This window comes from Lepidochelys kempii, chromosome 1 (assembly GCF_965140265.1).
Source record: "Lepidochelys kempii isolate rLepKem1 chromosome 1, rLepKem1.hap2, whole genome shotgun sequence".
Classification (NCBI taxonomy): Eukaryota; Metazoa; Chordata; order Testudines; family Cheloniidae; genus Lepidochelys; species Lepidochelys kempii.
This window is the reverse complement of record NC_133256.1, coordinates 16,326,584-16,352,368: the sequence shown is the minus strand read 5'-3', so window position 1 is coordinate 16,352,368 and position 25,785 is coordinate 16,326,584. Positions and strand designations below refer to the sequence as shown.

The 25,785-nt window shown below is 42.7% G+C and overlaps 1 protein-coding gene across 1 annotated transcript in view; it reads left to right on the top strand.

Annotated features, from left to right (window-relative positions):
- TENM4 (teneurin transmembrane protein 4) overlaps positions 1 to 25,785 on the top strand; it is a 523,302-nt gene that overhangs the window by 319,111 nt on the left and 178,406 nt on the right. Inside the window, exons 9-10 of the mRNA XM_073335791.1 lie at positions 2,753 to 2,967; positions 4,324 to 4,534. Of these exons, the coding sequence (XP_073191892.1) occupies positions 2,753 to 2,967; positions 4,324 to 4,534 (426 nt within the window). The remainder of the gene's footprint in view (positions 1 to 2,752; positions 2,968 to 4,323; positions 4,535 to 25,785) is intronic.

The window sequence follows — 25,785 nt, the reverse complement described above, 5'->3', positions numbered from 1 at the left end:
TCTGAACTTTTGCACTGGGGTAAATCTCACCCAGTGGGGACATGAAGCAGCTGCTTTGACTAGCTCCAGAAAAAAAGTACATCAGATATTTTCATATATATAACTGACAGTCAAGAAAAGACATATATCTGAAATCTTCACAGTTATTTCTGTGGAATGGCCATTTTTGCCTCAAACACAGAACTTTTTTTTTTCTTCATTTGAGCAAGCACCACTCACTCTACTACAAGGAATTCATTTCTTCTGAGGTATCTACTGCACAGCAGCATTTAGTATTTTAAACTCACCCTGCCTCATTTGTTGATATAAGATCTTCATTAATGACCAGTCAGAAAGAACACCATGTGCTTTGACTTTCCATTTTGAATTCCATGTGTGTATCAAATACATCAGTAATAATCCAGAAATGTACCTTTGATGTGGACCAGAAAAAGTCTTTGTATCTTTTTCTAGCTTCTCATAGCTCTCTTTGCATCCCATGCCGATAGAATAGGAAGTTTTGAAAGAGAGCCTTACACACACAAACTGTCTGTCTTAAGACTGACAGTATCCTGAAAAATGACTTTTAGGAGTCACGCAAATTCTAATAATCCAATTTACAAAATAAAACTCATGGAATTAAACTAATTTGATCTCCGTTGTATTATTCTATGCTATTTGCAGTGTTGCAAATGGTTTAATTATAATTTCCTATTCCCCCAAAATGCCTCTGTTAATCTTGATTTTAAAACATGGATAAATAAGGAGTCTAGACTTTTCCTTGTTCCTTTGAGCGCAAAAAGGACAAAACTAAATTAGGTGTTGATAACAATAGCAGATCCATGTTTCTGTGAATGTGATTTTATTCCTTTCAAAATCAGACTTTTATTAATGAACTTTATGTAACAGTGTTTCTGAAAAATAATAATGATAATGAGGCATACGTGTTCCATAAGGTTCCAATCTAACAAAGCCTTAAGTACATGCTTAACTTTAAGCAGGAGTAGTTTCATTGGGACTGAAACTTAAGCATGTGCTTAATAGCTTTCCTGGATTAAAAAATTAAATGCAAACTCATCTCCATAATAAAGATAGAAACAGCATTGGGTGCTTTTTAATGTTAACATGAATTTTAACTTTTTTATCTATTTTTAATTAAGATGACATTTTTACAGTTTGAACCTGATGCTTCTGCTGTGGAGTTTACATTAGGATGATGATATATGGAGAAATTTAACATTTAAATGGATTTTTATTATTTAAAACAGCAAAATATTTTATTTAATTGCCCTATCAACCACCAATTCAGCATTAAATGTGCATTGTGAGGGTATTTGATGAGAATTCGTAATGGGTAGGAGGACATTGTAGTTTCTTATTCCCCAAATGTAGAGTATATTATTTAAAAAAAAAAAAAGTTCCTACAAACGTGATTTTGTTACAAATGACTTCATATTCCTGAAAGATTCTTTCTCATTTTGTTAGAATCATTTGAATCTGTGAAACATACTGTAATGGGTTTTAGTAGCAAAGAGATGAAATAGTAGGTTGATTTGAATATCTAAGGGTAATAAAGACAGCCTATGATGGTCCACATGGTGTTCTCTTGGCTCCTAATTGTTCCTATAAAAGCTGAAATCTGGGAGGTGATGGTAACATATACTTTTCAAATGCAAGTGTGTTTAATTATAAAATAAAGGCAGCCTCCTAAGCGATGACATTTTTCATCTCTATCTCTTTTCCTAATTTGCTGTAATTTCAGGCGAAGCAGCATGGGCCAGTGATTAAAGCAAAGGCCTGGGAGTCAGCAGTCCTGGGGTTTTATTTCCCTCTCTGACCCTAATTAACTGTGCTTCCCTTGGGTCCCCATTTTCCAAAGTGCCCATAATTCTGAGAGCTTAAGTGTATGGCTGCCCAACTTGAGATGCCTAGGGCCTGATATCTAGAGGTGCCGAGCACCCTGTTGACTTCATTTGGAAGTGTAGGTTCTTGGCACCTCTGGATATCAGCACAAAGTGTTTCAAGGTGGGCACCCAAACTCAGTAGACTCTTTCAGAAATGATGCCTTAATCGTTGTGTCTCAATTTTCCCATCTGTAAAACAGGGATAATAATCATAACCCACTTCACAGAGTTGTTTTGAAATCTAATAAAAACACCTTTGAATTCTTAAATGGGAGTCACTGTAGAAGTGCAGCATATTATGGTCCCCTACCTTTGCTGAATGTCCCTCCTTCATTTAGGTGTTTCATATTGGGGATGCCATCCCAAGCATCCCCACAATTGCCAACCATTCATTTAGCAGTGAATTTTACTTTTAGTTTTCCCCCTGCCTAATTCACCCTCACTTAAACAGATGTTCTTGACATAGTCATCTGACTCCATGGTGCATGGGAAACTCACAATCACTACATTTTTTGATAATATAATAATTACTTTCTCCATAAATAACTTAAATTAACGATGTGATGTGATGTAAGATTTATTTTTAACATTAACATGTAATTTAACAAGCTCTGTTGTTATGATTTAAGCAGAGGGCCATTTGGGAATCCATGTTGCTCTTCCAAGATACATGTTTTCATTAGAAAGATGGAGCGTAGCCAGGAGTAATCCTATCCATTTTTCTTTCATAGTCATAAAGACTTGATGCATAATGTATTCTGAAAAAGTCAGCACATTGGTAGATCAATGTCAGAGATACCAGTTTGATCAGATTACTTATGGGAGGCTAGGCTAATCCAAGGGGATTTTTTGTTCCTATGTCTCAGCAGGAAAGCCCCGTAGTTTCTTTCCGGAGGACAGTTTTATAGACTCTGGAGAAATTGATGTTGGACGACGAGCCACACAGAAGATTCCTCCTGGTATCTTTTGGAGATCTCAAGTGTTCATTGACCATCCAGTGCATCTGAAATTCAATGTGTCTTTAGGAAAGGCCGCTCTGGTTGGGATTTATGGCAGGAAAGGCCTTCCTCCTTCACATACCCAGGTAACAGGAACACATTTCAAGGAACCAACACTTATGTTAGAATTTATGTGCTTGTAGCTTGTACCTTGAAAAGGTAGCTGGCCCCTCTTTTTATTTCAGTTACCTATCTCAAGAATTCTGTGGGTTCATGGAAGATACTGAGGTTCAAATATTCAAAAATAGATGCCTACGTGACAACTGCAAAATATGCGTTCACCAACATTAAGCACCAATTCAGATCCTGAATAAGGATGATTTCCCAGGTTGGAGCCGTAGACAGATAATGTTATACGCCAAATATGCAATTTTATTTGCAGAAGTGCTGGTTGCATGTGTCCCAAAGTGCTTGTATACACCCATATTACGCATGGTCTGTGTTTATTGGCATGAAGCCCACTTTCATTATTAGTGCCTATTATCAGGTGCTTCTGATTTGCCCATGAAACTTATTTTTTATGCTGAAATTTCCTATCCTAAAGTGATTTTGCAGTATAATTTGAAGATTATTTTCTGAGAGTCATGAAAAAATGATGGGTCTTTTTATTTTAGTAGTTAATACAAGTTATAGATAACCTACATTATTTGGATTTGACAAACTTGGAAAGCATGTTTTGCTAAGAAATGCTAAGAAATAAGGAGTGAAATCTTGGCCCCACTGAAGTCAGTGGAAAAGCTCCCATTGACTTCAGTAGGGCCAGGATTTTACCCAACGTCTATGTAAAGAGTGAAGCAAGGGGGGAAAAAAATGCAAAAAACTAACTTTATGGTTAAGGTTCTATACTCACAAAAGTCAGGAGATTAAAAATTATTGTTACCATATTAAATTCATTTAGACTTCATTGTCTGTATATAGTAAGAAATTAAAGTTAATGTCATATAAAGTATTTTTAAAAATTGCATTTGTACAGTATAGGCCAAGTTGAAAACAATGGCTGATTCAACAACATCAGAATTTAGCTTTACATGTGCAAGAGATGGTCCTTGTAATGAGGTGGGAATCACAATTTTTTTTTTGCATTTTTTTTATTGGTTTTAAGGTTTTATGAATTTTAAAAAATGTGGCCACAGTGTGTTGGAGGCATTAGAAGAGCTCCTGCGGGTATGTGAGGAGCTGTGAGAGAAACAAGAGGAGAAGAATGGGTGGAGATCCAGCAAACTACTGTGAACAGACACAATTCCAGGCATCTCCTTATAGGTTGAATTGGAACATGTCATGACTTACCAGAGGAAATATCTTGTATGATGATCCATAAGTGTGGGTGTCATATGTTTAATGCAAAGCTCTTCTGCCCATCCTGAGACAGATCTGGACCAGGGAGCGTGATCATTTTCTGGAATCCTGAAATATACAATGAACATCTTTCCTTTGTGTTTCAGTTTGACTTTGTTGAGCTCCTCGATGGGAGACGGCTACTTACCCAGGAGGTGAGGAGTCTGGAAGGACCTCAGCGGCAACCTAGAGGCTTTGTGCCAATGTCCAGTCACGAGACGGGGTTTATCCAGTATTTGGATACAGGAATATGGCATCTGGCCTTCTACAATGATGGCAAAGAGTCCGAGGTGGTTTCTTTTCTTACCACTGCCATCGGTAAGGATTTACTATATTGTTTTACATAATCTATGTACCTTAGGGCCAGTTTCTCATACCCTTACTCGCACTGAGTAGCATCTTACTCCTGGACCATCTCATTGATTTTAATGAGACCACTCACAGAGTAAAGTACTATTTAGCGTAAGTGAGGATATTTGGGCAATGGTTGTTCTCTTGGGAACAAAACTGCACACAATATTAATGCTAAATACTGTAAGGATTAACATATCCATGATGGCCTGGATGGGGCATAACTGTATTAAAGCCCTATTTAAAAATTATGTTTTAGACAAGCTGCCTGCCACTGCAGATGAAGCCAGAGTTATTGATTACAAAGATGGCCCCTCCTCCCTGATCCTTCTATTTGGAAACTTTGATTCTATTTCTATTGGTCATTTATTTTATTTTCTGGTGGAATTGGGCAGCTGTTCAACAGCACATAGCAGCATCAAGCAGCAGTTTGGGACAGGAAGTGAGGAATACCATATCTGATTGAAACTGTGGGTATCACATAATTACTTAAATTGGAGTTGGACAAAGACACGAAATTTAATACCCCGTCTCTTGCAAAAAGCACTATGGGAGGGGATAGCCCATTGTATGAACCTGTTTTATGCCTCATCTAAAAGAAAGAGGCTGAAATATTCAAATGGATGGGAATTGGGTATCCAGAACTCACCCAGGCTCTCCATCAGTAAAGCAATCAGTTAGCACCAGGCACAGAGTAACCACCACCTCTTCTCACAGCACCCCAGGATTCTTCTTCCAGCATATACATTTCACACTGTATGACCTGTCCCAGGTCTATATCCCTCTGTTTGCAATCAATCCTTTACCAGAACCTATTTCTGACTCCTTCATGTTTAATTTTATATTTGACTGACCTCCTGAGCAGGTTCATATCCCCATATCCATTTTGTTGTAATTCAAAGACTCCTCCATAAAATCAGCACTTAGCTTTCTTCTACCCACAATGATTGTTTAATGGACCTTTTTTCTTTACTGCATAAAGCAGGCTCATTCCAGTGTTGCCATTAATTCCTCTCCCCAAAGAGGCATTGGCGTTGAGTCTCAGCTGTCTGCAGTAGTTACCTGAGAGCTATGGGTTGCAATTTGTCTTGGCAGGTTAATTAAAAGTTTAGGTCTTATTAAAGCAAAATCATTAAGGCTCCAATATATAGTTTTACTTCTCAAGTTTGTTTAATACACTGCTACTGTAATATTGTGTTAAAATGAAAACTTAGAACAGAAACAGACCTTCGGTGTCAGAATTCAATGTATTCAAGGCTGTTTACAATTAAGCAACACCAGAAATAATTGCTCTTTAACTTATTAAATGGAAGATTTACTCCACAATGTGGTTTTGTTAGTTTGCTTAGTTTACTTTAGCAAATTATTGTAACTGAAACAAATTTTACCTTTATCCGACACTCTCATCCAAAAGGATCCCCAAGTGCTTTTCATATAGTGGGTTCCATTTTAAAAAGTTTCTTCTGTTCTGAAGGATTCTACCTTCAGTTTGAGAGATTCCCCTGCAGATGGCATATGCCACTCAACCAGTAATAGCTCTCACAATGGAAGAGAATTTTAAAACATAATCACTGTACTTTTCAAACTGATTGCAAAGTACAAGCTGGAATCAGACTCTTCTCCCCACATCGCTACACTCACACTGTAGAAGGGCAAGATAACAGTGCTAGTACACCTGTCAGCACTGGGCTGAAGGACTGGGTAAGGCTCCTTTAAGTGCTCTGCAGCTTCAGGGTGGCCTGGTCCTCTGTGGTTAAGCTCACCCAAGCATGCATTGTGGTCAGCCACATAGCAGGTGGCGCAGGCTGTGATCTTGTTTTAGACCACCTGTAAGGTGCCACCCACTATATCCCCCCATCCACCTTGAAGTATTCTGCCCATTGCTGGCAGGAAGGCTCAAGGCTTTGCACTTCCAGCTCTGCCCTGCTTCTACCAGCTTGTCTACATGGTGCGCTGGTCTGCACTAGAAAGGTGTACATTCTAGGGCACACTAGTGTGTTCTACACTAACTGACCTGTGTGGACCCTGCTGGCATGCACTAAAGCAGGTTACATAGTATTGTTTGAAATGGGACTAAATTAACGCACACTTCCAGTATGCGCCAGCAGGGTCCATATGGGCCACTTAGTGTGTGACACACTCATGCACACTAGAATTTACACCCCCTGGTGCAGACCAATGCACCAAATAGACCAGCTCTAATAAGATGGTGCAGGCAGGATTTTCCGCTGTCTGAGGAATCATTTCACCCACCAGCTGCCATATAATAATGCAAAGCCACAGTACATAGAAAGGACACAACTGACCCACTTTGGGACAGGATGTGAAAACTACTATGCCAGATGAGTCTAGAGTCTGAATTTTAGATAAGCATGATGTGACTGCCTGACAGGAATTTGGCCAGGACACCACAGCTAAGCTAACACCTTACAAAAAGTACTGTGAGAACTTTAATGGCCAGAAGTGGTCAGTCCCTTGCTTATATGTTCATTTTCAACCGCAGCCTTTAAAAATATCTGCTGGAGGTTTCCTGTGAAATCATTAAATAGGACACTATGTATAGGAGAATCTCAGACCCTTTTCAGTGTATTCATGAGCTCTGACAAGACACGGTTGCTACCCTTTAAGTCCATAAAAACTGTAGCGTCTTGTGTTGCAATTTCTGTTGACACCATAGCAAAGAGGATGCAGCAACCTGACATTCCAGGTTTATGAACCCAGGTGTAAAATTCCAGTGCCATTTAAATATATCAAGTCATATGTGATGGGCAGGTTACATTTATGTACAGGGGTGGGAGGTTTGTGTTTGGGTGGTGTTGAGCTCTGATGGCTGTCGTTTGATTTTATTTTTGTCAGAATTACACATGGAAAAACTCTGTTTGATTATTGCAGAAATCCAAAGAAATAATAAATACAGGGAAGAAGCATTTTGAATTTATAAGCATTATCAAGGAAGAGGCAGGGTCTAGCAGTCTGAGTACAGGACTGGGAGCCATGACTCTCTATTTTAATCCGAGTGCTGACACTGACTCCTTTCAGGCTTGTGTATGTTGTTTAATCCCTCTGTGCTTCAGTTTCCTAATCTGTAAAATGGGGATAATACTATTTATCTGATCCACAGAGGTGCTGTGAGAATGAACTGACTGAAAATGAAAAGTGCTATAAACCTGCTAATTGTTCACAATAATGGGTAACAGTTAATAACAACCGCAGAGGGCCAAATCCTGCAGCTTTTTCTTGGAAAAAACTTCCATAATTTCAGTTGGAGTCCTGTTTGAGCATGGTACATGTTCCAGAAACAAACGTTTTGGACGGATTCTGCTAAGTTCATCTCCTGCTTTCCAACTGACCAAACTGTCAATAAAATCAGTCAGCATAGGTCAGTTTCTCCATATTGCAACACTGACGGTAATTATTGTACACTACCTGTCTGGACTGATCATACTCTCCATTATTCATGGGAAAACAGGAGCAAAAGACAAGCAATCTGTGTTCTCAGCTCGATGGCACATTTAATTTAGTAAAGCACCAGCCTGTGCCTAGTTAGAGTTTTGGAATCCTGCAAAGCTAGAAGGAAATCCACTCACTCAGTAGCATTGTAATTTGCTTTGATAGCACTTTCGTCTTCTCCTGTTTCCTATAAGGAGGTAGATTTGCCTACCATAGAAACATCACAGCCGAAAGGACTGGACTTTATCAACATCTTTTCCTGTATATGCATCCTGGCATCACGTGTAAACTGTGGGAGAATGCGGCATTATAACTCCCATCAAAACTCATGCTGATCCTAAATAATGGCAATTCGGGAGGGGGGGGGATTATTGTGGCATAGTTTTCAGCTTTTAATAACCTTTTTTCATTTCGTTCCACTGAATTACAGCACAAAACATCATGAAGGAATGGAGAATCAGTGTCTCTCAGCAATGAATTAACCCTCTTGTAAATTACATTGGCAGCACATTCTGAAATTTTTAATAGAAACACTTCTCTGAAAAGCGCCTTGTGGATTCACCTCTGCCTGGCAGCAGTGATTTAGTCAGAGCAATCTGCTATAAGTGGAATAAAACAGGAGGCTAAGGGAGAGCTGGAGTCAGCACATCTGAGACAGAGATGTTGGCCAAAAATCTGTTCAGTGGAGGCAAGAAACATCTGAGAGCCTGGAAGCAACATCTATGAAGTCAGAGAGGGAGCCTGTCAGCAGCTGTTCCTGCTGAGCTGTAGCAGGCTGGGCTGTGTAGGGCCATGGAAAAATCAAAGGGAAGAAAGCTTTCAGCTGTGCGCTAGAGAGAGAGAGAGAGAGAGAGACAGAGAACATGTGGGAGGAGAGGTTGTCTGTTTACTGGTGAAACGTCATATCCCAGCAAGCAAGAGGAAGTGCATGCAGAACACCCATTATGAGATGGGGGTTTTTTAGCTAGCTTTTAGCTTCAGCAAGAGACACGATTTAAGATTAAGAAAAGTACTGTCATTCCTCCTTCCCCCTCCGCTGCCCATAAAGAAAACTGCCAGTGAGTGCTTTTCTCCATCAAAGTACAAAGAGACCTAGAGGTTGTATTTATAGAGCCCAGTTAGTGTGCACAGCACTCTACAGTACATATCAAAAGGCAGGCTCCTTCCTGCAGGAGCCTAACATATAACCAAGCCCAGTACATTCCCTGGGACAAGAGTTCAAATGCAAGAAGGTGTAGAGACATTGTCAGCCAGGAGATTGACATAGGAATACTTCACCATAGTAATGAGTGTAGACTAGGAGAGAGAGGGTGCATGACTTGTCCTGGGTGCAGGAGGTGGCACAAGAAGTGATATGAAGAGTTCTGACTTAACCCTGTCTGAAAATTTCTCTGCACAGATTCCAGTATTTAGGTTGCTCCCAAGAAAGTCTAGTGGGAGTGTCTGTAACTCACACTTGCTTTCTGTACAGTCAGTGCCTATGTTCCACCGACTTAGCCACATACAGAAACTGGGAATCCATTAGAGGTTCTCACACCCTCTCTCTCTGTTGGTGTCTGAGAGAGTCTAAATGTACATGCTGAGAAGCCAAAAGAAGTTACAAGCCAAAATAGGATGGCATCTGGTTTAACTCACCCCTTCTTCCAGCTCCTCAAATTCTGAGGTACACTAACTTAGACTCCCTTACACATCGAGAGAGTAGGTGTAAGTAGGTTTAAGGGAGCCTGGGTAGATGAGGATCTAGCTTACACCATCTGATCCTCCTTTCTGAGTTTGGCTGAGGCTCTCCTCCAGCAAAGCACTTTAGTGCATGCTTAAAGTTAAGGGCCCTCGAGTCTAAGGACATTGACTGGTTTCATCCACCTCACGTTGCCAGGATGGGCCCAGCTATTAAGAGAGGTTCCTTTTCCCTTTTGTTTGCATGGTCAAAAATAAGTGTCCCTTTTCCTGAGTCACAGCAAGAATTGTGAGCATTTCTGCCTCATGGGGCTGGTGTCCGGGCACTTAGCTAAGAATCCTTCACTTCCTAGGCTCAGAGACATTTCCGTCTGCTCAACCTGTACAGAAAAAAATTTGAAATTAAAGAAAAATGATGGGTGAGGAAAGTCACAACTTTACTTTTGCTAAACTATTAGTGGTACTTCGCATGGTCTGCAAATAGGTTTTGCCTTTAGCTGTGCGATTCCCCTTGCATGCCCTTGCTGACAGCCACTCCATTAGATGCCATTTTTTGATTAGCCTCAAGCCTTCAGTGCCTTCTTCCTGGTACTCCAGATTCCTCCTGTTCGGTTCAGATACTTCCCACACAGGTTTCTCACAGAGTTTTAAAGCCCTGTCATATTATAGTTAGGAGCTCTGTTCAGTTAAACGACAAAAAAGCCCTCTTTTTCATTTTCTTGCTACCCTGTGATCAATCCCCCTTCTGTGAAATCACAGAATCTTTATCCTGGGTTACCACTCAACACCTTTGTTACTTCCACCCACATGGAGCTGTTACTCTTTGCACAGACCCAGAGTCATCCATTTGTTGAGGATTTTTTATGTGAATTCAGTGCTCATGAAAGATTGACAGCCGTGCGCACTGAAATCTTACATTTATCCTGTTACTAACAGGTTCATAATAGGCAGCAGTATTGCAAGTGTCTCTGCTACACCACCACTATGTCTTAAACTAAAGCAATTACCAGAAACATTTTCAGAAGCATCTAAGTCCCATTTTCAAAATTGACTTAGGCACTTAAGCCTAAATCTAATTGAAAGTCAATGGCACTTAGGCTTGTAGGTGCCTAAGTCTCTTTTGAAAATAGGACTTAGGGCATGTCCTCACTAGAAACGTAAATCAATCTATGTTAGGTCGAGTTACTGCGATGGTACATGTCCAAACTACCCTTCTTCTTCTCCTCACCAGGAGCACTTCCACCAACCAAAGAGGGGCAGTGTGGGGGCTGAGACCCTGGGCTCTCAGCTCCATATACAGCTCCCTGTCTGGAGCCTGACTGCCCCCCAGGCTCTCTGCTCCCCACCACCGGGAACCCAGCTGCCCCCTGGGCTCTCACCTCCCTGACCCACCCAGGCTCTTGGCTGTGAGCTCCATGCCCAGAGTCTGAGCAGCTTGTGGGAGTGCAGTTGCTGGGCTCCCCACAGGGTGCAAAGAGCCTCTGGGATGTACCAGGGTTCAAGGGGAGCCTCCATGTTGTACCAGAGCTCCCCATGGGGAGCCAGGAGCCTCCAGGCGGCAGCCTGGCTGGGAGTGGGGAGCTCAGCGGCAGCCAGGCTCTCGCTGGAGCCTTCCACATGCCCCAATGACAGCCCGGCTTTCTTGCCAATTTAGTTGTCAATGCTGGAGCAGTGAAATTGACAAGAATGACATGTGAGTAACACAGTGCTACATGGACACTGCGTCACCCTACACACTACACTGACAAAAGACACATGCCTCTTATGGAGGTGGAGTTATGTCGGCATAGTAGGGCACTTACATCGGTGGGAGCAAGGCTGTAATGTGTACACAGACATAAATAGATTGACATAAGCTGCCGTATGTTGACCTTATTGTGTATAGACCAAGTATAGACCAAGCCTTAGTTTCATAAATCACTTAGTACTTTGAAATTGCAGCCTAGGCTGGAGCTCAGGCTCTGAAGCCTGGGGATGGGGAGTCAGCTTCAGAACTCAAGCTCCGACTTGCCCGACTCTCAACTTCAAAGCACTGGCTACACCACTATTTCAGAGTGCTAGCATGAGCCTTTCTACCCTGTGTCTGTCAGCCTGGCCTGGGAGGCTTGTTGCCGCCAGCTGTGTAGATGTACCCTGAGGCACTTCTGAAAAATTTATCCCACGTCTAGAGCAGAGAAGGCAACTTGCTCTCGGCACCTGTTCAGTCTTTGCTGTCTTTGAAACATCGCAACTGGTGCCAACTAGAGTGGTGGTTTCTGTGATGTAAATAATTGTTAATGAAGAATTGGATTGACAACTGTCATTTACACAGACCACTGAGCAGCCCCTGATGGTACCCACTTTTGGTCATTTCTAAACCAGGTTGAGTAAAAACTCTGGAACTAGAAGCTTTCTGTCCCATTACCAACCCTCCTAACCTAAATGGGGCTTAGCCCCTTTGTGCATATTGTTATCTATCTAGGTATTATAACTGTGTTTTAAACTGTAATGGATCAATTTCAAAAGGTTCACAATCCAGGTTTCAGGTCAGCTGCTTATCCAAGAATTACCCAGATCTCTTATCTCTGCAAAATTCAGCTTTAAGCCTTGCAAGAAAATACTTTCCCACACCTTTACAGCACTTCCAATTACCCCTGATGGGTCAAAAGCAGTTGTGGGGGGGCGGGTTGTGGAATTAAAATGTAAATCCTTTAAAAAAAAAACTTTGGTTTGGATCTAGAAATGGAGTTTGGTGGGGAGGGAATGTGGGGAGGGGCTTGTGTTTTTCACACTGGATTACATTTCCTTAGTTGAAATACTCAGTGAGGTTCTTGTATCTCACCCTCAGTAAATAAGTGACTATGTGTCTATCCAGGTAATTATATGGCCTTCCTCAGTGTAGCATCTGAATACTTCCTGTGAGTGTACCAAAGCCTCCATAACTCCCTAAATCCCATCACTTGTGCCCCAGTCCTGCAAGGCTTCCAAAAACTTCCTAACTGTCAGGGTGGTTAAGCACTGGAATAAATTGCCTAGGGAGGTAGTGGAATCTCTATCATTGGGGATGTTTAAGAGCAAGTTGGACAAGCACCTGTCAGGGATGGTCTAGATAATACTTAGTCCTGCCTTGAGTGCAGGGGACTGGACTAGATGACCTCTTGAGGTCCCTTCCAGTTCTAAGATTCTGTGACTGCTGAGCATTCTGATTTCCCATTGAAGTGAACTAAGGATGCTCAGCATCTCCCAGTATCAAAGCCCATCTCTCTAGTTGCCCCTGTGTTGCCTGTGATTTCCAGCAGACTTAATACTTCTCCAGGTTTTTAAGTCCTTTTCAGCTTCAGTCAGTGGCCAATTCCCATCCTGCCATTTGGCTAGTGTCACTGCCAGACAAACAACACGGAAAGCAGATCCCACACTGTTTTGTTATTATTTCTGCCAGAGTTGTCATAGGACATGTGCTGCATTGTAGCTGTACCATGCAAATTGAAGTAGGCTGGCTGCACTCTTGTCTAACACCTGTTCCGACGGTGCGCCATTCTGTCTGCTAAATGGGGCTTTCTTAAACAGCTGGGGCCCAAGGTGCTTCCAAAAACCTGAAATGAGACCAGTCAGACCAAATCTAGGTCTTACAGAGGATGACCTTTTTTTTCCTCTTTGTAAGTGTCCAAAAGAATTCTTGCATAACAACCCTCCCTCCCAACTCTGATGGTATGCATAATGGTTATTTACAGGACCTTTGAGTCAAAAATTTATGGCACCTCAAATAAAGGGGAAATCTGTGGCACATCTCAAAGATAATTAAGTAGTAAGAAACTATAAAGGTCAGACATGTGGCACTAACAGTTTTCACAGCCTCTGTTTCTGCATACGATGCGTCTCTTCCTTGATTCTATGAGTGGAAAGGCTACGTTTCAAAGTAACTTCTGGGATTGTCCCACTCTGTGTAAAGATGGATTAGCAGTAAGCCACAGATGGAATAATTAATTCAGCATCAGCTCTCAGGACAATTTTTTTGGCATGAATTCCTCTTCAGAATAGCCCTTGTAATTTCAGAAGACACTGCAGGAATGAAAAATAAATGTTGGTTAATGCACAAGGAATGTTCTCTCTATTTTTGATTAGTAGTTTGCAAAAGAAAAAAAAGAGGTGTTTTTTTTTTAATGAGCTCTGTCTACATCTGTACTAACGTAGACTGGTATCCTTGAACTCACTCTGTCACCCACTGCTTGTCAATGTGCTGTTTGCAGCAGACAAGTTCTCTTGATCTGATAGAGTTTGTACAAAAGGTTTATTGATTGGGGTAATTACCTCAGCCTTAGGGTCAAGAAAAGGTTTATTTAATTCTAAAGTTACTTTTTTAGTTTTGTTATGTTTCTTAGAACAGTGGAATTCTGCCTTAATGACAAGGCTTCTAGTGTTATCTGAAGCCTTCTGGAGAAATTTGCAAATCAAGGAAACTCCAGGACATATGGTTTTAGTTTTTGCACTTTTGTATATAGCTCTGTCTGTATGTCCCAGGCTGCGGGCTAATGTAAGCACAGCTTGTTTTATTCCTGTGTCATATTACAGTGCTGCTTGACTATTAATTGCATTTATGCTCTAGCAGTAAAGAGCAAAAATACGGGTTCTAAGAGTTGCTTGTATATTTTGGCAAACAGAAGGAAAGCCGTCTTTGTGTTGGAACAACGGGCTTCTTAGTGCTTAATTTTCAAACGTCTGTGCTTAAAGGGTACCCATAAAATATGTGCTTGGATGCATGAGCAGGTAATTGAGCACATCCGTCGGGTAGAAGCCAACAGAGGGTCAACTTCTCCCGACAGTTACCAGAGATTTCTCTTGTTCTTTGTAGAGGGGGAAATGGTCACCAGCCTGCTCCCCGCCCCGCTCCCTACCCCCACTGTGTGGTAACCATTGGCCCATGGTGATGTTTTTACAATGACCACTTTTCTGCATGCACAAATTCATACATAGTGAACCTGTGACTCCTTTCTTTAATTAATCCCTACAGCACGCTCTGCAAAGTACATACAGTAAGTGGTGTTGAATCCATTTTATAGATGGGTAAACTAAGGCACAGGGAGGTGAAATGATTTGCCCCAGGTCACACAGCAAGCCACCTGGAGAGCCAGAAACAACTAGGAATTCAGACACCCATCCCCCGTCACCCCACTCTAAAAATGTAACCCATTAAATGTTTGCCATTCTGGGTACTGCATCCATAATTTATTAGCCCAAGTCTGTGTAAAGTGAAAATGAATTTATTTTTAATGTACCTAAAATGGTAGCACTGCTAGATTTAAAGACAGTTATTTAACTGAATAAGTCCACATTTGAGGTCGTGTGTGTGTGTTTTTCCTAGAATACATACACACATTCACAGTGTCATTTCAAATGAGACTCAAAGCCAGCTTTAGCCTTGCCCCAAGCTACAAACAAAGAAAATGTAACATACTGATCTTCCCATTTGCTAGTTTAAACCTTAAGCCTGAATAATTGTTGTTTCCTATATTAGTTTGCAACAATTTATATGAGTGAGAAGGGACAAAAAAATTTCAGTAGATTTATGCTTGCAATCCCCTAGGCAAATCAGGGATATGAGAATTTCATTTATTGGACCATAATTCAGATTTTGAAATACACCATTTGCAAAAAGAAAGGAAGGAAAAGAAACATTCCCAAGATATGGTCTAGAACAGCGGTTCTCAAACTTTAGCAACCCAAGGACCCCCATTTTGATTTAAAATTTTTTGCAGACCCCCAAGCCTCCTGCTCAGCCCCAGGCCCCGCCCCTATTCCACCCCTTCCCCCAAAACCTCACCCATGCCCCACATCTTCCCGTCCCTGCTCCATCCCTGCCCCTCCTCTTTCTGCCCCCTCCCTCAAGCACGCCGCATCCCTGCTCCTCCCCTCCCTCCCAGAGCCTCCTGCATGCCACTAAACAGCTGTTCCCGAGCATGCAGGAGGCACTGGGAGGAAGGGGGAGGAGTTGATCAATGGGACCAGCAGCCCCGAACATGATTCCGCTCCGTCCCGTGAGTGCGCCCCGTCCCCTCTCCTTCCCCTCCCTCCCAGCACCTCCTGCATGCCGGGGATAAGCTGTTCCCCAGCATGCAGGAGGCGCTGGGAGGGAGAAGGAAGAGTTGATCAGTGGAACCCGGGAACCCCCTAGAGTGTACATACACCCCAGTTTGGTCAAGAGCACCATTGTCTTACATGTTAGTTGCAGAGGTGAAAAGTACCCTCATTATGCATAGGACCTGCAATTTAAAGATTCCCTCTCACCTAAGTAGTGTGGGACCTGTATTCAAGTAAGTAGGCTTTATTACGCCCCAGGAGCTCCATTTTGCTGAAACTTCCTCCAGCTAGTTTATGACATGTGTGATAAATGAGTAGTTAAGAGTGTCTGAGATAGCTCAGAGATTTTGAAATGATCCCAGGTAATTCCTTAGGAACTATAATTCGCTGTCTCTTCTGTGACTTTCTTCAGTGTTCATGCGTCTCTTAAGGTATCAGAGTAGAAATTGTGTTTGTTGTGCATCCCTCAACAGCAGAGGCACATAGGGAGAGATTTTCCAAAATCGTGCAATGCTGCGCTAACTCTGGTCCAGGTCAAGTCAATGGGAGTTTGACCGTTGACTTCAATTAGAGCCGAATTACCATTGACTTCAGTGGGAGCAGAATTAGGCCACCGCTCAGTGCTTTTGAAATCCCACCCATTGTGCTTCCAAGCAAACAGTGACCTTCATCTATCAAGCATTCCTCGCTGGCAGGATTTCTCGTAAAAAGGAGAGTGAAAGGTGAGGGATGAACAGGAGAGATGAGCATTCTCCCAAACCGAACCAAACCTTCCCCTATTTCCAAAACTAGACTCAGATCAAACCTCCTTTAAGCTTCTGAAATGATTAGGCTTCCCCCATCCCATTTCCAGATTCCAGCTGGGACTAGAACCAGAAGTTCTAAAAACATGCCACGAAAGGCTGTTTGTTCAGCTTTTCCGGCTTGGTTTTGGAAATAGATGTGCTGAAATACTGTGAAGAAGGTAGCTCTTGCACTAAGTGGGTATGGTGATGAGGCCCTATAAGTAACTAGAAAGTGTTTCAAGCCAGGACTAGAAGCAGAAGTGCTGAAATCTCACATGATGTGCTGTCCACTTCGGTCCAGATAGTCTGGATAAGCAGCCCAAGCTTTTGGATGTTTATCCAAACTGATTCCAGACTCCAAATTTTGTGTGCTTCACCATTCTGCGTTTGAAACAATCCAGACAGCAGAGTCACTGCTGCATTGAGCAGGAATGTGCTGTCAATAGGTTGATGGAAGTATGGGGTACCTGTCATTAAAAATTTGTTTCATTGGTTTCAGCAGAGGAGGAGTTTAGGGAGATAAAAATGAAACTGGATGGTGTGATTATGGTACTTCACACTGACTTTCTGGGGAAGCTGTTTAAAGGCATGTCTTCCCAATGCCCTTTTCCTACTTTGGCTTCCTGATACCTGCATGTGGAGATTAGACCTCCAGTGGGATTTGAGAGTAAAAAGGGGTTACATACATGGATCTTTAATTAAATCAGTCCTCCCAACCTTCAGAAAAATATCAAAATCTGGCAAACCGTCATGTGGCATTAGCAGAATCAGCATCAAACTAGGCGTCCTGCAGATGAGGAAACTGAGAACGATCACTCAGAAATAATGACTGAGTTTCCATGATGCTGTCAAGACATTCACATTCCCAGCTGCCAGGTGTGGTTGATTTGAACTAGAAAAGTAAAAGGATTCTAAAATACAGATGAAGCAGAAGAATTGAAATTTCTGCAGGTGCAGAGAGGAAAGAACCAATCCTTTCAGACTTCAAATTGGGAAGGAAAAGGAGGAGCAAGAGAATATTGGATCCAGCATGTCTGCATTTGCTTTAGTTGTGGGGTCTTTTATTTACCCATAGTATCAAGTTTGAAATTTCTAGATGTCTGAAACCTTTTTTATCTCCTCTCTCCTCCATAATCCTGTGTTAGCATTATTATCAGAATTACTGTAGCAGCTGACAGTCCTTTCGATTTATAATTCCACCTGCCCTGCAGAATGAATTTAATTGAATAGCATTGTTTCCTTAGAAAGCAAATGAACCCCCAGGAGCTCCCAATGTGCTGGACAGATGAAATTATGGGTTGTGTTCACTGAGGGTCAGAATCTTCTTCAGTTTTTACTGTCTTTTACTTCCCAAGGGCTGTTATAGTACCTGTTAAACAGGGAAAGCAGTGATGAGACTTACTGTGGCTGAGGACAGTTATTGCAGTGAGAATATTGGTGTGAATATTCCCCTGGGCCAGAGCAAGGACAGAGAGAAAGTGGTTTGCTGGGGCTGGCTGGGACCACAGCAGCAACACGGGGTTGCTGAAACATAAAAATGACCACACAAACACACACAGCACAGTGCTGTGCCAGGGCCTCCAGCAGCAGAGGAGGGCTGCGGAGACCCTCTATGTCAGTGTTACTACACTGGAGAGTGGGGAGGGTCTTATGCCTTGGCATCACTGGCATAAAAGGGTTCAAGGGGCAGCGACGAATTGGGCCCGCAGGCCTGACTCCCTGCTGCCCTTCCCCATGTGCAGTCATTCACACTGGTGCAAAGGGGAGGTAAAACACAACCAGATCAGAATGGACATGTTTGCTGCTCCCTTTACTCAGGTCTAAATTACTAGAGAGGGGGCGGGGCTTGTGGAGAGTCAGTCCTAATGGCTTCCTGCCTGGGCATAACTGAGTTTATTTACTTAACTTGTAAAAATCCATCTGCGGTAACCTTTGGATCACGTACAGCTGGTTGGTTGGTTGGTTGGCTTGTTTAATGAAAGCATTCCTGTTTGTAGCAAGATTGTTCAACAGGAATAGGATAGACAGGCCAAGCTTAAAAATCACTTTAACATGGGAAAGGGGATTTAAAACATGAGCCGAGATGGGTTTTCCTGCAAGTTCGGTGCTTTGGTATGGTTTTCTGTAAATGCTGTCTCTGCCCCTGGTTTGTTGGTTTTTGTCTGGCAGTCTTCTTAAGCGTCCAGGGCCACTGCTTAATGGGTCAGCCAGCCCAAGCAAGGGTTAAGTGAACATCTTTTTCTCTGAAAGTGAGCGGGTTGACATGCTAATTCTAATTCAGGTTGACATGCTAATTTGAACCTGCTGGAAACCTCGGAGGAGAGCAAACGTCTTTGAGCCCACTTCTTCTGGAGAGGCAGTGTGGACAACTAGTTAGAGCATAGGACAGGGAATCAGGATTCCTAGTCTTGTGCTGGCTTGCTGTGTGTCCGTAGGCTAGTCATTTAACCTCCCTGGATATGTCTACACTGAAGCTGGGCGTGAGCTGCTCAATGCAGGTAGACACATTGACACTTTCAGGGCCCAAGCTAGCACCCTAAAAATAGCAGTACGGACATTGTGGGACCATCAGGGGCTTGAGCTAGACACCCAAGCTCAGGCTCATCCTGGACTCTTCAGTCCAGCAGAGAAAGGTATAAGACAATCCAGTGGCTGGAAGCTAAACGAAGATAAATCCAAGTGGCAATAAGTTGTACATTTTTAACAGTGAGGGTGGTTAACCGCTGGGACGTTTTACCAAGTGTCGTGGTGGATTCTCCACTGCCAACAGCCTGGGTTCAAGCTAGGGTGGCTAGCCTAAGTCCCTTCAGGTACCCCAGTGTCACACTGCTGTCTTTACTGTGCTAGTTTGAACCCTGCTAGCACAAGTCGGTCTACCACACACTCAGGCGCCGGCTTCCAACTTTCCCTGGGTGTGCTCAACCCCTGCTCAGCCCCAGGCCCTGCCCCCACTCTACCCCTTCCCCCGAGCACCCATCCCTGCCCCACCTCTTCCCGCCCCCACTCCACCCGTTCCCCCAAACCCCAGCCCCACTTCTTCCTGCCAGTCCTGCCTCTTCCTGCCCAGTTCTGCCCCCTCCCCGAGCACGCCCCGTCCTTGCTACTCCCCCATCCCTCCCAGCACCTCCTGCATACTGCGTTCTGCAGCAGGCCAGAGGCGCTGGGAGGGAGGGGGGGCAGTTGATCGACAGGGCAGCCGGCAAGTGAGAGGTGCTGGGGAGTGGAGAAGAGAGGGGAGCTCGGCTGCTGGTAGGTGCTAAGCACCCACTATTTTTTTCCTGTGGGTGCTCCATGGCTGGAGTACTATGCTACCACGGGTGGGCAGCTACCACGTAGGCATACTCACTGTGCCTTAATTTACCCAGCTGTACAAAAGTTTGACATTACTCACTGTATTTACTTCACAGGAGTTGGCACCAGGTTTGATTCATTAAATCATGTTTTTTGTTGAGAAGATTAAAGGTGCTAACTTAGTGCAAAGTGTTATTACTAGATATAGCAAATGCTTTACAGCCCCAGCTCAAAAACGCAGTCTGGGGATGTTACCAAAAGAAATTGCTGGAGTATCTGCATTGAGTGGAATTTAATCAGTAGTTAGAAAACAGCCCTGGTACTTATTAACTCCTACGAAAGCTACTACTTTCCATTGCCTGCTGGATAACTAGTTTTTCTTTGCCCGTAGATAATTCCCTCTAACTGCCTAGGGAGCGATGATGCTTGGTGGCTATCGTAGCTATAAAATATTTAACTTTAACATATAATTGCGTTACTGCAGCCTCTAATAGGATTCGGTGTCAGCTAGATGTCTGCCTTGGCCTCTGGCCCAAAGATATAGACCCGAGTTATTAAGCTGAATAAATAAATAAGAAAGATATACAGTTAAAGTAGCAATACTGCTGACCAACGAGCACGGTAATTGTCTGAAAGAAAAATCTATCCAGAGTCGAGCAATTTGTCCAGCTCTTTAATGTATTTATTGTATTTCATCCGAATAAAGGTAATTCACATAGGTAATTGTAGGCCAGAGTGATAGATGTTATAGAGCTCACCACAATACATTTGGCCTTTGCACATCTCTTTGTCAGAAGCAAAGTGATCCACTGAACAGACCACCAGCCTGGGAGCTAGAAAACATCAGCTCAGTTCCTGCTTCTGTCACTGTGTTACTTTGTAATGTTTGTATAATTAGTATAACTGGTCTGTGCCTCAGTTTTCTCATCTGTAAAATGGAAATAGTAATGGACTGACCTTTACTAAAACCCTTTGAGGTCTTTGGATGAAAGACATGTATAGAACAAAGTCTTATTATTGGTACGGACAGCAAAATGGCATCTAGATTTTCTTGTTTAATGAAGAGAGGGTGCACTGGAAAGACAAGTAATAGGATGAAGTTATACAATGAAAAATTTAGTTTGAATTTCCAGTAACTTCCTAATTGTGAGCTCGCTCAGACTGACAGAGTCTCATATGAGACCTGATCAAAAAACCAGGGCCAGATCCTCAGCTGATATACATCAGTGTGACCAATGGAGTTATGCTGATGTACCCCAGATGGGGATCTGGCTTCTTATCAATTGAAACAATTAAAACTATACTGTAGAAGATGCTGAAAGTGTGCAGTAGGGGAGCAGTTTATCTCTGGAACAGGTGTGTTCTTATCTAATAGATATTTTCCACCTCTTGCTTTTATAGATCTGAGACACTTTTGCAAATCCTTCCCCTCTCCCTGAGCGAGGTGGGTTTGACTAGTGTGTATTGTGGGGTGAGGGTAACTCATGTCTCAGAGACGCTATTGCTTCTGTTGTTTCCCAACAATGCGGAACTACAGGCAGTGAGTCTCATTATGTCATTTATTTCTCATCTCAGAGGAGATCTGAATGTTTACAATGTTTATTCAGGAAATAACTTGTTTTTCAGTGGCTAATTAGATTTTGAAGATTTAATTAGGATGATTCAGCATGCTTCCACATTTGAGTTCTTGTGGTCTCCATTCCAAGGCAAGCCGTTTAAGTTTTGCTGATTTGCCCCGGCTGGGTAGGATCTGCTGGCTTTCTCAAAGTCACTCATGCTGCCATTTGGTTTTGGAAGGAGGCAAAGAAACAATGTTTTCAAAGTTCTCTTTGGCCATTATAGCAAAATCATAGGTTGGGGTTATGCATGGCTTGGCTGAGCCTGCAGTTGGTAATCTTGGTCCTCACTAGCTGGTGTAGTAAAATGTTGGGGAATCACTAGGAAGATATGGGAGACAGACTAAAAGCAATAAATACATATATTTTTAAAAATGTGGCCGGGGTATCACATTGAACTTGGACACCCTTTAAGGAGAGCATTGCTACAATCTTCAACAAGGTTGCATAGAATTAATTAGAGCAGTGGTTCTCAACCAGGGGCACATGTACCCCTGGGGGTACACAGAGGTCTTCCGGGGGTACTCAACTCACCTAGATCAGTGTTTCTCAACCTGGGGGTTGTGATCCCCAGGGGGATCATGGGACAGGTTTAAGGAGGTTGCAAGTGCAGGGCTGGCGTTAGGGGGTAGCAAGCAGGGCAATTGCCCGGGACGCCACGCCAAAGAGGCCCCCACCAGGCTAAGTTACATTCTTCAGCCCTGAGTGGTGGGGCTTGGGCTTCAGCCCCAAGTGGTGGGGCTCGGGCTTCTGACAAGGTTCCTGAGTGAAAAACTGGCTCAAGTGTCGCACTGAAATGTAAGTACAATATATTCCAATCAATGTATTTTGTAATGATATGGTAAAAATGAGAAAGTCGGCCATTTTTCAGTAACAGTGTGCTGTGACACTTTGTATTTTGTTGTCTGATTTTGTAGGCAAGTAGTTTTTAAGTGAGGTGAAACTTGGGGTACGCAAGACAAATCAGACTCCTGAAATGGGCACAGTAGTCTGGAAAGGTTGAGAACCACTGAGTTAGAGTGTCAAGTATAATATTGTACATACCTAGGGATATGTGTATAGTTATGACAAAGCTGAAAAATAAGGGTTAGGATGGATACTGGAACTCAAACATACCCCTAACTAATATTATGGTATATGGGCATACTTAAGGGAGAAGAGTGCTTTTAAACACTTGCCCAGTGCAACTGGCTTTGGTGATTTATGGAGTTTACTAATGTAATTGATCATAGCAACCACTGAAGTTTTAGCCAAGTCCTCTCTTTTGCCACATGTGTGCAAACTTAGTTGTTTTATTTTCCATATTTCCATGTGGTTTTGTTTTTTCCCATATTTTCTTAAAACAATCTTACTTCACCTTGTTTTTATTTTCCAGGCTATGGGTAGAACAATTTGTATGTGGAAGCTGTACGATTGTCACACTCACAGGATTTGAGCTGGTGCCGTGGCTCAGGACACACACTTCTTATGTTTCCATGGTGTCAGCAGGCTGGCTTTAGGCATGAGCGTTTAGATGCTCTGTGGTCTTGTTCTCACTTGGCAACTCACATGGTGAGCCAATCTCCTCTGGCATTGGAATCAGAAAGAGATGCAGAGGGTGGCTGACATGCTGCCCTGTTCAGTCCTTCAGGAGCTATGGCTCCTGCAAACATTAAGACAATCCCTCACGGACTGAACTTAGTAAAACTTTACTTTAGGCTACTAGATTTTTCATGTAGACTTCTAACCCCTGAAACCAGATCCAGCCTTGTGATGCAACTGCAGGATTTCTTAGGAGCTTTAGGTAGATGTGATTTTTGTTGTTGCCTCCAAATTAAAAAGAGCACCCAGTTAAGGGAGAGTTCTGGAGAACCTGAGTAGGTCTACATTCTGGAATGCATAGAAATGAAATGAACGGTGAATATCCCACTGCTGGGCAGCAGCTCTTAGACTTCTGCTGGCTCAGCCCCCCAGTCACAGTGTTTGTTTGGTCTCACCAGAGATAGTGAAGGAAGATCATGTCCATTTAGCACCTACTGTTTGAAAATACTTTTTGAGCTATGTGGAAGCAGTTTCCTTTCCTACCCTGATTCGGGCAAACAAGATGATCGTGTAGCATGGATCTTTCTTGTTGCCAAGAAGTTGGTCTCAATTGTCAAAGAGCTTTTGGAAGAATGTAGGGACCTTAATAGCCCTGTGTTATACCAGCCAGGTTCATATTCTTGGCTGCGAAGCCACAATTACATGGCACCAGCCACTGAGGGAACAATTTTTTAGTCTTCTCCAGGCCTTTCTGTCTCCCTGGAAGAGGTTACTTCAAGACAATGATGCAGAAAAGCTAATGTGCATAAAATGAGGGCATTATAGTAAGTGTCACTCTCAGACTCATTAGAAAAATTTAACACCTCAGATAGCATTTAACCGTGACAAAGTGATTTTAAGGACCTAGCTTCTTATTAGTGGAATGGGGTAGTCAACACATAATTAAAAACCGAGGGGGTACTCTACAGAGTATTTGCTATTGTGAATTTTCTCCTAAGTGTTGAATTATTGTCTGGCTTTGATTGCAATTATGAGGACTGTGTCCTTTCCCTTTGAAAACTGGAGCAGAATTTCAGTAATATGGTCAAGATGTAAATTGTGGTGAGGCCACACTTGCAGAGTAGCATTCTGGGAAATCAGAAGGTGGGAAATCATGATACCACTTTGAGTGTACATGAGAGGGAAAGGTTGTATCTAATACATGGGTCATTATGTATGTGTTTCCCTGCCCTCTGTTATGTGGAATGCCAGGTCTTTACAATTGTACGTGAATACTACATGCTGCCCATTAGTGTCAGTCACAGAGAGAATAGAAACTCTAAATACTACTGTAACTAATGGAGATTGTTCTTTAATTAATGGGTAAAGTGGTAGGTGCCTGTGGTTTTGGAGCAAAGGTCGTGGGTTCTAAGCCTAATGGTGCATTGTGCTTTAGATGCTGACTGTGCTCTTCATTGTTTGTATTGATTGTTTTCTTACATGCAAAAGACTCCATGCCCCCTCACAGTTGTAAGGACCCATCTCCTCCTCCTCTGCAACTTCTCTGTTCAGTCATTGAAAATCATAACTTGAAAAGAATGGGAAATTTCCTTATTCCGTGGGTGTTTTATTAACATTGAGACTTGTATCATGCTGAATAATACTTAAATGAGTATCCCTGTTTCCCATTACCTTCAAGGAAAATGCATGTGTAAATACTGCTCAGCATGAATGAAGCTTACAGAATTGAGGCCATAATGCTAAGCTAAGATCTCTCTATCGGACCCTTATATGTGTATAAAATATGTAAAAATCAGTCAACATCTGTTCTAAGAAAATTTTACTGTAAACAGAAAAGGAGTACTTGTGGCACCTTAGAGACTAACCAATTTATTTGAGCATAAGCTTTCGTGAGCTACAGCTCACTTCATCGGATGCATACTGTGGAAAGTGTAGAAGATCTTTTTATACACATAAAGCTTGAAAAAATACCTCCTCCCACCCCACTCTCCTGCTGGTAATAGCTTATCTAAAGTGATCACTCTCCTTACAATGTGTATGATAATCAAGTTGGGCCATTTCCAGCACAAATCCAGGTTTTCTCTCCCCCCCCCACCCCCCTCCCCACAAACCCACTCTCCTGTTGGTAATAGCTTATCTAAAGTGATCACTCTCCTTACAATGTGTATGATAATCAAGGTGGGCCATTTCCAGCACAAATCCAGGGTTTAACAAGAACGTCTGGGGGGGAGGGGGTAGGAAAAAACAAGTGGAAATAGGTTACCTTGCATAATGACTTAGCCACTCCCAGTCTCTATTCAAGCCTAAGTTAATTGTATCCAATTTGCAAATGAATTCCAATTCAGCAGTCTCTCGCTGGAGTCTGGATTTGAAGTATTTTTGTTGTAATATCGCAACTTTCATGTCTGTAATCGCGTGACCAGAGAGATTGAAGTGTTCTCCGACTGGTTTATGAATGTTATAATTCTTGACATCTGATTTGTGTCCATTTATTCTTTTACGTAGAGACTGTCCAGTTTGACCAATGTACATGGCAGAGGGGCATTGCTGGCACATGATGGCATATATCACATTGGTGGATGTGTAGGTGAACGAGCCTCTGATAGTGTGGCTGATGTGATTAGGCCCTGTGATGGTGTCCCCTGAATAGATATGTGGGCACAGTTGGCAACGGGCTTTGTTGCAAGGATAGGTTCCTGGGTTAGTGGTTCTGTTGTGTGGTATGTGGTTGTTGGTGAGTATTTGCTTCAGGTTGGGGGGCTGTCTGTAGGCAAGGACTGGCCTGTCTCCCAAGATTTGTGGGAGTGTTGGGTCATCCTTCAGG